Raw genomic sequence first — 15,625 nt, forward strand, 5'->3', positions numbered from 1 at the left:
GCTGGTGATGGTGGTGTTAATGTTGCTGTTTAATGCAGCACTAGCACTACAACTACTTCAACCACCACCAATGAATATCAACAGCAGCAGCAGCAGCAACAAACTTGTAGCTTTTGAACACGATTAAAATACAAAAACAAAAAAGAAAGAAATAAAATAAAATAAAGAAAAAAAAAAACCGAAATATGTTAAAGAAATAAGAAACAAATTGTTTTCTTGAGTCTCTAGTCAAACCATCAAGCATTAGTCGTTATTAAGAAGTTGTACTAAGCTAACACGCTTTAAACTTAAGGTCTAAGCGTTAACTTGAAGTTGGTGGAGTTTAGCAAAAATATTCAAAATACAAATTTAATACAAAAAAAAAATAAAAAATAATTTAAACAAATTTTTTAAAAATTTGTAAAAAGAAAAAAAAGAAACAAAAAAACCCATTAAAAAAAGGCTGATATTTTAAATAATTTTTCTTTAAATTTAACTAGAAAAAAATACTCATTAAAAACAAACAAAATGAAATTCTTTAACATGTGAGTGTTGGTTTTTATTTTTATTAAAAAACAAAATTACTATTTATAATTTAAATATTTTTATATACATAAATACAAGAATGACTTTTAGAAGTTGAGAAAAACATTTATATTTATAATTGATAGCAGATTAATTGTGTTAATTGTACATTATTTATTTTTTTTTTGTATAACTCAATGTAATTGTGTTGATTTAATGGTGTAGTTGCAGTTGTCGTTGTTGTTGTTTTAAGCTTTGGTGTTTTAAAGGACAAGGGTCATTTTCTCATAGCATTATGAGGTTTGTTTCTTTGAGTCTTTTGTATTTTTAGCTTTTATTGTTGTTGTTATGTTGCATACAAGTTTCTACTGTCATGTGATGACGATGATGATGATGATGATGCTGATGATATTATAAAATTAGTCTTAACGATTTCGAAAAGTTTAAATGTCAAACAAAACAAGTTTGTTTCTTAAGACTTTTGTTTGAAATTTTTTTTTTATAAAAAAAAATATCAACGATAAATTGTTAAGAATATACAAACGTTGATTATTAAGCGTTATATACTAGTGGCTGTAAAAAAAATATATAAAAATATAAACGTTACTTTGGTAAATATAAAAAATAAGTGGCTGTAAAATACTGAAGTTTACTGAGTTAAAGTAATTAAGCTATTTATGGGATTGTCAAGAATTATACATTTTTATAGTTGTTTGTAAATGTTTAATTATTCTAAAATACTGTGTACATTAAACACAAGTGTGGAATAAGGGAAATGAAGACTTAAGTTCTTTTATTGGTTATAGTTTGTTGTTGGCAAATATAATATCCGATTATAATAATGAATTTAATTCACAGACATTTTGGTGATGTTTCAAAGTTATTTTAGCTTAATGTTAACTCTTTATATACAGGGTTTAGCTGTATTCCACTAAGAAACTGGAATAATTTTTTTTTGTAATGCATTGAATTTATTCAATATTTTTTCATTTGAAACCCGTTTGAATTGTTTTAAAAACTATTTAATTAGTTTTAAAGATATTTGAATTTAAATTGTTCATTTTCTGCGCAATTTGGCCATAAAAGGCTGACCTAAGTGTGCAATTGCACCATCTTGTTGAAACTTCACAGAGTTGAAAGGCATTCTATTTCGGCGTAGTTCCGGATAGAAAAATTATTTAGCAAGCTCAGGTAACAGTCTCCAGTAACCGTAACGCTTTGTTCAAAGAAGTAAGAAACACACTGTGACGCGAATTGGATGCAATTCCGTCTCATGCAGTATTTCATCAGACATGAAAAGACAATTCAGTTTTCTTTTGGTAGCGGCTTTCATTTAATCGTATCGAAAAAATATTTTGATATCGAAATTATGATAAAATGTAGTCTCAAATATGAAAATTACGAAAAATTTTACTCGAAAAATTTTACTAATTCGGCTTTCAGTCATAAACACGACATTAACAAATTTAAAATGTTTTTATGAAAAACACTCAAAAATTATTTTGAATTAAAAATTTTAAAATTGTTTTTCGGCCGTGTTTCTGAATCAAGCTTTGTTTTCAAAAATATAGATGCACAAAATTATAGCTATGGGGTCTATATATTCAGTATTATTAAATATTCATTACAAAGGCCATTTTACATACAATTGCAATTTCTTTGTTCAGTAAAAGAGGCACACCTTTATTAATTTCCAAGCGATTATTCAGAAAATATATATAAATGGCATTCGTTTTGAAAGATACATACTTCCAAATTAAAGTCTGTATGAGTCAGAGCTGTAAATGGATCATTCGTTTTTGATTTTAATTCATTATGAATTAGCTAAATTTTGAATTAATTATTTTCACAACAAAAAATCTAATGAAATTTGAATCAATTCAAATTGAAATTTAAATTTCAATTTCAATTCATTTCCAATTCAAATGAATTTGTTAAAGTGAATTGCAATTCATTTCCAATTCGTTTGAATTGAATTGATTTTGAATTCATTCAAATGAATTAGAACAATGAATTGCAATTCAAATGAATGAAATCAAAAATGAGTTGCAATCAATTAAATTAAAGAGCAGATCTAGGCAGAATGAAAAATAAAAATTTTAGTTTCTTTTAGCAAATAAACTAAATTTTGCCATCTGATACCAAATAATTCCTATTCTTCCGCTACCTGACAAATCTAGTATATCATGGGAATTTCAAATCTAAGAATTTTTTGTCTTTTGACTATATTTGGTGATATACAAAACGAGTTGAATAACAAAACGACAGTGATGCTTACTGTAGATTTACTTACAAAATCAATTAGAATTTCAATCAATTCAAATGAGTTGGAAATGAATTGCCAATTCTTTTTTCTAATTCATTCGAATTAATTCAAAATCAATTCAATTCAAATGAATTGGAATTCACTTTGTCAAATTCATTTGAATTAGAAACGAATTTTACAAATCCATTTGAATTGGAAACGAATTGCAATTAATTTTTACCAAATTCATTTGAATTGACTCAAATTTCATTCAATACATTTTTTTATGTGAATGATTCGCGAATTAATTCAAAAATTAATGATTCATTTACAGCTCTGGTACGAGTATGAGTACGAAATAAATTGATTGTAAAAAAATATTTATCTTTATCTTTGTTTGCAAATGAGCTGAACTTATCTATTTTTATGAAATTAAGATTTTAATATAAAATGTTAGATTACGTAAAAAATGCACTCTGCAATATAATTGAAAAATTTCTAAAACACAATTACAAAATTCTTAAATACAATTGGAAATGGTGTAGTTATTTTATATAAAGAAAATATTGAAAAAGCTTATAGAAGCTACTGGACAAAATAAAATACATTTTTTAACTCACTACAGCCAGCGGCGGCATTCTTTTATGTCCTTTAATGTCAAGTTGTTCAAAAAATATTCTAAAAAGCACATAAATATCTACATTTTCAATTCGTTCAACATTACGAAAGATCGTTACGGCTGTGCATTACACAAATAACTGTAAATACAAATAAATGTACATGCTGAATACAGTTAGTTTTCTTAAATAGTTAAAAGTTTTATTTCATTTAAATAAAACACATACAGGTAATTAACAAGTTTAGATTTCCAATAGATTTTGAAAATCATTTCAAGAATTTCAAAACATGCAATACAGTTTTAATTATCACTCAATTATCAACATAAAATAGGTACAAAAAAAGTCATACTGAATATGTCACTTTGTATTAAGAAACAAAAACAATAACAGCAGCCGCAGCCGAAGCAAAACCAACAAAAACACACAGATATCTTTCAAGGTCGTTTGGATCAACTTTATCAAACTTTAAGAAAAAAAAAACACAAAAACAAAACTCTCTTAAGGCATAAATACACACTCAAACATATGAAAACAAAAAACAAACATGCCTAAACATGATTGGTTGCCTTACTTTACTTACACACACTTGCACACACATACACTGACATATCAAGACATTAGCAACAACAAAAACAACAAACGACAAGAAAATGCTGCCGGTGTTCCACAACTTCTTAATTTATTTATTAAAAGTCTTTTTTTTTGTCTTTCTTAGAAAACAACAACAAAATGCAATAAAACAAAACTGTCTGGTTTTGTTTTTTATAAAATTGTTTATTCAGGCTTTAAATTATTATTGATAGTTGAAAAAAAAAACATTAAATATTAATATTCATAAGTATATGTATATAGAAATTAATACATACATACATATGTACATAATATGTACTCGTACAAACAAACATTCATATGTAAAATATTAAATAATACACAGATACCAGAGCTGTAAATGAATCATTAATTTTTTAATTTATTGGCGAATTATTCATGCTTTGAATAAGCAAATTTTTAATTAATTCTTTTCCCACAAAAAAAATTAATTGAATGAAGTTGGAGTCAAAGTGAATTGCAATTCGTTTCTAATTCAAATAAATTTGTCAAAGTGTATTGCAATTCTTTACCAATTCATTTGAATTTAATTGATTTTGAATTAATTCAAATGAATTAGAAAAAAGAATTAATTTGAATTTAATGTAAAAAACAGCACTCTCTTTTTGTATATCACCTAGTATATTCCAATGACAAAAATTCTTAGATTTGAAATTTCCATAATATACTGGAATTGTCAGGTAGTGGCTGAATAGGCGAACATCCAATCAAAATGGGAAAATTTGAATTGAACGAATTGAAAGCGATACAAGTAATACAGCTATATTCGGCTCTTATATACCCTTCACCAAATTATAATCTATATAAATATATAAATGCCTTTGTAAGTTTGTTTATTTGTTTGAGCATCACGCCTAAACGGCTGAACCGATTTTATTGAAATTTGGAACGTAGATAGATCCTTACTGGGAAGCGTCAATAGGCTATATATTTTTACTATGACAGGGGTAGCGAAGCGCATCGGGTCAAGCTAGTTTAAAATAATTAGTTGTAAAATATTTTTAGGTAAACAAAATTTAAAATTTTTGTATTTCAAAATTGGTTGTATTTTTTTTTTAAATTGTTTTTTTTTAATTTTTTAAAAAAATATAATTTTCGGAAAAAGAATTTATGATAAAAAAAAATTGTTGATGAAAAAAAAAATTCGGATTAAAAAATATTTGTCCCGATTTTGACCCATTGTAGGTCCAAATTACTATAGCCTTATATACATCGTTGCAATGGACTTTGAAATATCTAACATTAGATATCCATAGTGTCTATAGTAATGACTTAGTAATCTAGATATAGATAAAAAATAGGCCAAAAATCGAGGTTGTCCCGGTTTCTTCCATATATCTCAGCCATTTATGGCCCGATTTTAAATGACAACCGAGCCATTGATGTATGAATTATGTTTGTAAGTTATTTGGGGGCTACGGAAAGTTGATTTCAACATACAGACGGATATGGTTATATCGACTTCGCTATCTATAACGATCCAGAATATATATACTTTGTGGTGTTGCAAATGAAAAATGTAGAAATTACAAACGTTGCTACTCATGGTGAAGGGTATAAAAAGAATGATTAATTTACAGCTCTGTCAGATACAAACACATCATATCTAGGAGTCGTTATTTAAATTTAGTTTCATTTGTCTTAAATATATTTCATGGCAAAAATTGATAGATTAATTACGAGTTTTTAATTTGAATTTTATTAACACTACAACAACTACAACAAAAAACGACAACTATGTATATCACTGCATCTTAAATAAACATAAAACGCTTAAAGATTTTATTTCTATCATGTAAAATTAACAGTACATAGCAATTTGCTGGCTATTTCGGTAGGAGGGTGGAATTTTCAGTTTTTTATTATAATTTATTTATGTTAATCTTTTTTGGTATTTATGTATATTAATGTCGTTACCCAGAAACAATTTTTATATACACAGATAGTATATGATTTTTATTTTTTAAATCAAGTTTGTAGTTTTTCTACTTGTTTCTCTTTAGTTTAGTTCTAGAAATTATTGTTATTATAAAGCAAGTAAATATTTATAATTATTTGTAACTATAATAGAAATGATTTGTGAAAGTTAAGTAAAGTCAAACAAATGCAGGAAACTTAAGGCACAATGACATTCGGTTAATAGGGGAGTTTCTATGAAGTGTTAGAATAATAACAAAACTATTAAATATTTTTGAAATCTGTTCATGCTGTTTTATTACTTATTTGGTATGAGTTATAATAATAAAAAAAAAACAAAATATAGAAGAAGTTGCACATTGACAAAAAATAGACTCGTTTGCATGTCACAGTATGACAACGAGAAAAGAAAACTTAATAATTTTAAACGTTTTTTAAAGCGAACTGTGTATTTCAATTTTCATATAAAGTGGACGTTGGTTGGCTCACTAAGCTAACGATAATTTCGTAACAATTTTAACCTTGACTAGGAAGAAGTTTAGTACCTTAGATGTCTATTACACATCCAATGAAAAAATATACAAATATACAGTTGTACATGTTTAATGTAACTATTTAAAAATGTTTACAAGTTTTTAACAATGTTATAGTCACAGTAATTATTTATATGATTGTGGTAACCATAATATGGTAAAATAAGGATTCACATGATTGTCGCAATTTTTTCTCTGCGTACATATACGGACTACTTTTCTTGGTTCTTCAATATTAATTTGTATTCTCGAATAAAATGCCCATTTAATTTAGAAAATATTACTCATACCACTTGTAGTCCGGCAATGGCAATTCTACTTTTTATTTATAGCAAAGATGGTTGATTCCTGCAATATTGACAGGACCCAGGAGAAATCATTAATAATATAAATTATTTGTATGAACTAGTAGAATAAGTAAAAGTGAATTTAGTTATTGTTTTTTTTAAAAACTGAGAAATGTTCAGATTTCCACATTTTACAAAATAATGAATAATACAGTTTAATAATGTCTTGAAATATCTCCCTTTATGTGAATAACTTCTTTAGTACATTCTAAAGTTTCATTATAATTTTTGGCTACTGCAATTTTATTTTTAACATGGAGCATCCCATAACATGGAACTCTTAAGTTTTAGATAAATTTAGTTTAATATCCACAACAGAAGATATATTTTCAGTCAGTAGGTCAATGTAATTTTCCGTAAGAGAAATATCCCCACACCATTGGGGAAACACCCTGATGTTTAACCGTTTCTTTAAATTGGTAAGACTTCGGTTTTATGTTTTGGGTCAAGTATAATTGATGATAACAGAATTAAATCTTTTTATTTTTGTCTCTTCTAATCATAAAACTTGTTTCCTGTATTCAACGTATGATATTTTTTGAAGTTTAAACCAGCCTTTTTGTCTGATTTCTAATTGTTGTGCTTTTTAACAGGAATAATGCCTAAAATCGATCACTGATTTTAATATTTTTACACCAACTAATGAAATATATAAATATCGCACTGGTTCCTCTAAAGAGAGTCAACTCAAAATTTAATCAGTAGAGGCAAAAAACTGTTTTTTGTAATACATTATAATGGAAGTTGAGCACGGATACTACCGTTTTTTTTTTGGTGAAAGATTAGAGAAAATGATGTAAGATTTTTACAGTGGGTAGATATGACCACTGTACATTAATTTCTTGCATTAATTGTTAATTACTGTCGAACAATATCATGGTCTTTCAAAAGACGATTTATATATATTGTCGTCTGCAAAAATGATTTTGTTTTGTAGCGTTCAAGGTTAATTTCGGACATGCAAAATCGTCATTAAATGTCTCTCGGCTTCAATTCGTATTGTAACCAATTTCCCAGCTTTTGAATGAATCCAGCTGCTCGCAAACATTTTAAAATTGCTGCTTGAATTCCTAATGATATTGCAAGAGCTTTATGAGTTTGAAAACAATCTTCTCCAATTTTTAGCTGGATCTTTGTCTTTCACCACTTCCAAACAGCACAAACCATCTCTAGCTCGTTGAAACCCATGGAACCACAAACTCTGGTGGGAAATCGGTGTTCTTCAACGGCACTTTTTTTCAAATTAAAGAAGTAAAGCAAAACTTCCCGCTTATGACGCTTATTTGGTACAAAATTCAATGTTCAAAATAATTTTCAATAACTAAGAGAGAATAAATGACAGATGACTCCTCAGAATGACATATAAATTATTAAAAACAAAAATCGCGTTCAAAACATACAGCATCTATCGTAAATCATGCATTTTTAATTTATACACCCAATATTAAATTTCGTTTTAAATTTTTTTTTTAATTTTTAAGTTAAATCAAATACGACCTAATTTTTAACAAAAAACCCATTGAAACCGCATTTTTAGCGTTTCTAGCTAGTTGGAGGTAAAACCCTGCGCGTTTTGGTCATAAATATTTGGCAAAACTCACTACAAATCCAATATTATTTCGATGTTTTACCTTTGAAATTTTACTGAAAATAGTTAGTTATTGGTTCAATATTTCATTTAGTATTCTACAACAAACACGATTTTTTGCAAGGGATTTTTATCAATTGTTTGTTTTGTATGTATGTGACTCTAGATGATACCACTAATTGGCCAAATCATGTAACGTCAAATTGAAATAAAATATAGGTTTTCTTTGTCAACATTATTGAAATTTTGAGTAACACCACTTTATTGAAAAGGTATTATAAATTTAAACATGTAATGTAAGAGTTTAGAAATATGTTAGCATACAATTTTAACGACATAACTTTGAACATATGTATGTATGAAAACGAGTATTTTGTTGATAAAAATTTCTGAAAATTTTCTAGTATTTTCTTTTGTTTTTTAGAGAAAAATGTTTATAGCGGTTTTTATTAGTCACGTTTACAAATCGTGACTGGGGAAGAAGTTTTAAATGTATGTTTGAAGTGATTTGCATAAAGTAATACTTAGAAATACTCCTCATACTCTATTAATACAACAAAAGAGGTGGTTTTTACAAAAGATTTAAATCATGGAATTTATAAGTTTAATGTGATTTGCATATGTTTTTTTGTTTGTTTCTCAGCTCACTTGTGATTATATAACCGACAATTTGCAATTATTAAATTAAGTTTGTCATTTGTGAATAATAAAATCAAGGTCTAGTGTTATTTCTTTTGAAACCAAAAAAGAAAAAAACACAAAACACAAGATATATAGATCTGTTTTTGATGGTGATTTTTGTTTAATGTAATAAACGTGTTCTGCATTTGTGCTTAAAGAAAGAATAAAACCTGGAAATAAAACGAAATGTTTCCAGATTAAATGGTTGTTGGAGGCAACTTTGCATATAAATTAAATTTGTGAGATGAGTTTGTGGTTTTTGTGAAGAAGTTGTGTTTATCGTTTAATCTAAAGAAATACTTGATTGGATTTTTAATGTTAAAAAACCACCACATCATAAAACTTAAGAGTCTGACTGACATGTTATAATTTCGACACGTATGACAACATTTAAGAATTTCAGTTTTATTTTTCCAAAGAATCAGGATTTTGAATTTATTTTCATAATTTTAATGAATTTTTTAAAAACGCAAAACTTCCGCATCTTGTTTATTCTTCATTTTGGGTTTTTTTTATTATTATTTTGTTTTCAATAAACCTGTAAAATATTTAATATTTTATTAATGCTTTTTTTTCTATACAAAACCACTTTTTTCAATTTACTCAAAGTGATTTTTGTTGCGAGTGTATGTGTGAAAGATTATTAGCAGGAACCAGTTTCTTTTTTTTTTGTTCAAAATGCCACAAAACATCATTAAGGTTTGAACAAGAAAAAAAAACTACATAGAAAATAAAAAAAAACAACTAGTTGTAGAGTTTTTGCAAAATAATGATTTAATAAATATTGTATTATCTTCAAATCACGACCTTTGGCTTTCTAACATAGTTGGAGGCATAGAGAGATACACATAGAGAGGAAACTAGAAAAACACTTCAAAAATAATCACACATACGGCAGTTGTTTTTGTTTTCACATAGTTTTATTTACTAATACATTCCTACCACTTAGGATTTTGGCAACAGAGTTAGGTCTTTGACAGCAGAGTTTCCGTTCTTTTTATATTTCTCTATGGTTGCAGTTTTAAGAATTTGTCTATGGCTGTTATTATTTACAATTCTCATTATTTATGACAATGTCACATTAAGTAACACCTTAATTTATTAGGTATTTTTAACAACAATTATTGTTGTGCTAAAAATAGCTTCTGAAGAATTTTTATAATACAAACTTGTAGCAAGTGTTACAGTGTTTAAGCGCTAACTGTAAATTCTGTAAAGTTAAATTGTATATAAGCTTTTTCAATACCCATCAGTTAAGCAAGTAGTCAATGTATCCCTAATAGACAATAATTTTCACTAATGTCTGACCACTTGGCTGACTCCAATTTATATATTTTTGGTCTTTTGACATGTATTTGCTCTTTGTAGTGCAGAGAGAAGTCAATTGTTTACTTTATATATGCCAAGTAATCTAGCGTGAAGACAATTGTCACTTAAGTGTCTCTAAGTAATCTAGAGTGTAGTCACTTTGAATGTTTATTTTGTGAGTATTTCGTAATATGTTGATATAGTTCTCACACAGTTTATTATCTTTTAACTTAAATATACTGGCATCCCATAATTTTCACTAATGTCCGACCACTTGGCTGACTCTCAATTTATATATCTTTGTAGTGCAGATAGAAGTCAATTGGTTACTTTATACATCCCAAGTAATCTAGCGTGAAGTCAATTGTCACTTTAGTGTCTCTAAGTAACCTAGAGTGTAGTCACTTTATACATTTATTTTGTAGTTGACTTTAAAAAAGTATTTATTTTAGCCACCTGAAAAGTAATATATTGGAGAGTTGTCGGAGGAACGTTTTTTTACAGGCAATCGGTTATTGGACTGTGTATGGGATGTCATTTTAACTGACTATTAGATGTCATACGTTAGGTAGCTGACTCTATGTAACCGGTATGTGAATCGAAGGCATTGACTACTTTGGTCCAGCTATTAGACAGCCTCATTGTAGTCCAAAAGGGTCAATTGACTGCCTGGTTAGGACATGCCTGTGCTATAATAAATATTCACGTAGCTAGTTATGTAACTAGTTGTCACCCTAAATTATAGTTAAAATCACTAGATGGCAACAGTCTCCTAGATCAGCTGGGTAGGTACTTTTTTATATGTATACATTCTCATGTACAATGTATATGAATGTACATGAATGTGCAATTGCAATATAAACATTTTGAATTTCAAATAGATTCTATTCAATCATATTTAAAATACCGGTTTTTTCATTTATTTATTTATTATTTGCATAATACTCGTACTTACTTACTTACATTGCTAAGTAGCCAAACAGCCAAACGGCCAAATAGTCAATTGGCCATATGTATGGCTTAAACAGCCAACCATGTGTACAAGTATTTACATTTATGTATACAACTATAAAACTCTATGTACATATGTATATGGGTCGTTTTAGTTTTGGTTTTTCTGTATTGAAAAAAAAAATACAAAAAATAATCCGGTATAAAAGAAGAAAAAAAGAAAAAAAAAGTAAATACTATTTTGAACGTCCTTGAGTTGTTACAAAAAAAGATTTCAATTTATTTTATTGTGGTTTATTTGAAAGGACTTGAAAGTTTAATGAAGAAACAAAAACCCCAGCAGACCAAGAAATATTTATTTTAACAAAAGCCGGTGTGTATTTGTTAACAAGTATTATGTTTTGTGGTCAAGACATTTACTCAGTCATAAATATGTGCTGCGAAGATTTTTTAAAAAAATTTGTAAAAAATGCATTCAAATTGTTGTTGATGAGTTCATTTGGTAACCTGCTAAACACAGTATTATCTTTAGGAATTTGAGACCAATTCTTCTATATTCCAATTCTCTATAAGACACTACAAGAAATTAACAAAACCTTTTAAAGAGTTATTCCAATGGGTACCAACCCATCAATATTTTAGGCTGAAATTTACAAAATTTAATTTATCTTAATATGCTCTGCTGAGTGTTTGAGAAAAATATTGAGGAATGAGGACAGCACTTAAGACCTTATCTTCAGTCATAGGACCTGAACTTTTCTTTGGAATCCCGCGTGGTTACGCTATGGAGAGAATACGTTCTCGCTGAATCGGAATTTTTCCCACATTTGGGTAACTTATCTGGGCTCAGACATTCCAAGCGGTTCATTACTCTGTCAAAACGAAGATCCCAAAATTTTCTATTGCTCGATTTGAGACTACTTTATAGGACACTGTGGTCTTAGATACCACCAATTTACTTTTGGTAGTGCTGGAAATTAAAAGTGGCTATATAAAGTAATATAAATATTTGTTAATACTCTATTTCGGTTATAGCTGGTAAAGTGTTCTGACAACGATTTTTGCTATCGATTTTTAGATGGTTTTAGTTAGTTTTATAATTCTTTTTCAGTCTACTTTTGATCAATAAGATGACAAATTAGTCTACTTTTACACACTGCAAGTTTACTTGAAGGAAGTCTCTTCGATTCTCTTTTAAACTTGCTCGTCGTATTTTTTTATTGGAATTCCGCTAAAATAGATACCAAATTGCTGATTTATAGAGCTAAAGGGACAACATAGATCCTCTCAGTAACGCTCATATGTTAAAAAAATATCCTATATTCTCAAATCCAAAATTGTACATATCGTTACCTTAATACAGAAAGGCCAAAACTCGTGTTTTCTTTTTTTGTAAGGTCATATGTATATTTAGCCAAAAAAATGAGGATTAAAAATGCAAATTTTAATGATTGTACATATCATGGGTTAGCGTGGGAACCGATTTCGAGGAAATTTTGTTTTTGGTCACAAATTTTTCAAAATTATTTCTTAAAAAACATTTCGTTGTCTATTTTGTAATACTTAATTTCTAAATTGTTACATTTGTGGTCATTGAGCATAAACGATTTGAGGACACCAAAATCTTGCGATTTGAGTCCGCTAGACAATTTATTTGCCAATAATCAACCGATGGTCATTGTAAATATCGCACACATAATGCTGAATCTATTCACTGAAATTGGGATCCGATCCACTGTGCTAAGCAGTGGCGGACATTTGAACGATGTCCTGATCCATACATGCGACATTCATGGGCAATTCAAATAAAAAGGGATTTTCGTTAATACTTTATTTATTCCATTTCAACATCGACCCGATCTTATTGGAACAGCTTTTACACAATGAAAATCCAAAATATTAAATCGAAATTTAAGTAATCACAAAAAATGTATTGTAATATAACAAATAAGGATTTATTAACTCCAATAACTTAAACCATAAATAATATAATTTTATAATTTCCATTCTCTCTTGTATTTTTAGTACCCTACTTTTTGTTATTTTTGCTTTGGCCTGCCACTTGAGTTTCACTGTGGCTGATGAAGGAGCAGCTGGTAAACGTATTGCCCTTAGACGTCCCGTTGGTAAATCAGCCAAACCATCGACAACCACAACACAAGCACCCGCTGAAGATGAAGAGGGTGACTATGCCGAAAATGGTGAAGACAACCAATACACTGATGAAGGTGAAGATGCTGCCTCAACAACAACCACCACAACCACAACAGAGACACCTAAGCGTATTGGACCCGTTATTAGACCATTCCGCTCTAACGACGATTTCTTGAACTCCCTAAAACGTAGACAAATGATTGCCAAGAAAAACAAATGTAAGTTTTGATACTAACCGACTTATTTGATTATAAATATGTATGTAAGATTTTATTAATATAAAAAAAACTAATAATTTTAGCGGATAAACCAGCACCTAAACCCAGCAAACCTGCACCTTCCCAAGACTCACAAGAAGAAGCTGAAGAATCCGCCCCAGTAGCTGCTCCAGCTCCTGCCAATAAAGGTTTCAACAAACCTAACTCGGCATGTAAGTTAAACAAAAAATCATAAAATATAATTCAAATGTTTATTAATTAAATTCTTTTGTTTTAATAGTAAACCGTCGCAAGTTGAACAAACCCTCAAAACCTGAACCAGTTGATGATGCTGCCGCAGAAGAATCTGAACCAGAACAAAAAGAAGAAGCTAAACCCAAACGTCCTTTGGGCCGTTTAGCTTTAAGGAAACGCAACTAACTTAAATATTTAATATAAAACCTATTCTTTTTTTTAAAAAAAAAATCAATCTATTTTCAAAATCTCTTTTTATTTCTATAAATCTTTCTCTCTCTCTCTATCTCTTTCTTTTACAACTACTTCTTGTTTCTTTAAGCAGAATTTGCCAAAACTATAATCCGTTAGTCTCTATTTTGATTTGTTTGTAATGTTTAAATCAAAATATTTAAATACTGCCTTAATTATTATTTTTGTTTTATTTTTTTAATTTTTATTGTCAATTTATAACTTTTAGGTTTTAGTTTAAGTTAAAACGCGTAGAAGGAATGTAAACATATGATTTCTTTTTGTTTGTATTTTCACATTTTCCCAATATAATTTTCCTGCTCTTTATTGTGTGAATTTGAGTTTCTCTTTCTGTTCATGTGTGTTATAATATTATTTTTTATATTATACTATAAATATTTTATTTTGTATATATTTCTATTAAAATAAAAAACAACAACAAATCGATATTATTTTTATTATTTTAAAAATTAAGACAAAACCGGAAAATTTGTCGAAATTAATTTTATTAATAAAATAAATTAAAAATAATTGGAAAACAAACGTGGCTGTTTAAAAACTATTTTATTTATTTTTTTTAAGAAATAGAAATGAAGGATTCTTATGAAGCATAATAATTCTGGAATATTGTCTGGTAGTGGTAAATGCTTTATTTTGGATTTACGAAGTCGCAAATGTAAATTTAAATATTCAAGAAGTCGGATCAAAAAATCATTCCGAACAGTTTTCATTTTGGCTATCAAATATATTTTATTTCTCGTATTAATCGTTTCAAAATTCAAAATGGCGCTAGCTATTTTTAGGTTAAATATTGGGTGTATGACCGGGATTTATAATAGATGGCGTATCTATTCAACTCAGTTTTTGTTTTAATAATTTAAATGTCATTTTGAAGGGTACATATCTGTCATTTATTTTCACTTAGTTATTGAATATGTCGAATTTTGTACCAACAAATCGTCATATGCGGTTTTTTTGCTTTACTTCTTTGATTTTTGTTCCATCGGTTTCAATATGCGAGAGATGGTTAGTGCGTTTCAGAAGTGGCAATTTTAACACGGAAGGCAAAGATCGCCCAGTTTGTAGACCAAGAATTGGTCTACATAAAAATTGTCAAACTCTACAAGAACTTGCAAAATCATTGGGTATGACTCAAGCAGTAATTTCAAAACGTTTGCAAGCAGCAGGATTCATCCAATAACAGGGAAATTGGGTATCATGCGAATTGAAGCGGAGTTATCTTGAAAGACGATTTTGCATGTTAAAAGAAAAATAATGATAAAAGAAAATAATTTTTGCACCGAATCATTACGTGCGATGAAAAATGTATCCATAACAATAACCCGAAGTGTAAGAGATCGTATGTGAAGTCCAGCCAACCACGGCGTAAAGTAATTTTCTGTATTTGATGGGAGCAAAAGGATCTTATCTATAATATTCCATCATGACAACAATCGGCCACATGTAACAATAATTGTTAAAAAG

The 15,625-nt window shown here is 28.5% G+C and overlaps 1 protein-coding gene across 1 annotated transcript; it reads left to right on the forward strand.

The window, feature by feature from the left end:
* Positions 1 to 238: 238 nt before the first annotated feature.
* On the forward strand, positions 239 to 14,683 carry LOC135957094 (translation initiation factor IF-2). The gene is made up of 4 exons (XM_065507763.1): positions 239 to 524; positions 13,329 to 13,675; positions 13,759 to 13,887; positions 13,956 to 14,683. Exons 1-4 carry the CDS (start codon positions 508 to 510, stop codon positions 14,093 to 14,095), a joined length of 633 nt encoding a protein of 210 aa, XP_065363835.1. The 5' UTR covers positions 239 to 507; the 3' UTR covers positions 14,096 to 14,683.
* Positions 14,684 to 15,625: the final 942 nt, after the last annotated feature.

The sequence above is a fragment of the Calliphora vicina genome, chromosome 4 (genome assembly GCF_958450345.1).
Source record: "Calliphora vicina chromosome 4, idCalVici1.1, whole genome shotgun sequence".
Classification (NCBI taxonomy): Eukaryota; Metazoa; Arthropoda; class Insecta; order Diptera; family Calliphoridae; genus Calliphora; species Calliphora vicina.

Coding starts and splice junctions, on each gene's coding strand:
- LOC135957094 (XM_065507763.1), top strand. Junction 13,676..13,758: donor GATTGCCAAGAAAAACAAAT/GTAAGTTTTGAT, acceptor TAATAATTTTAG/CGGATAAACCAGCACCTAAA. Junction 13,888..13,955: donor CAACAAACCTAACTCGGCAT/GTAAGTTAAACA, acceptor TTGTTTTAATAG/TAAACCGTCGCAAGTTGAAC.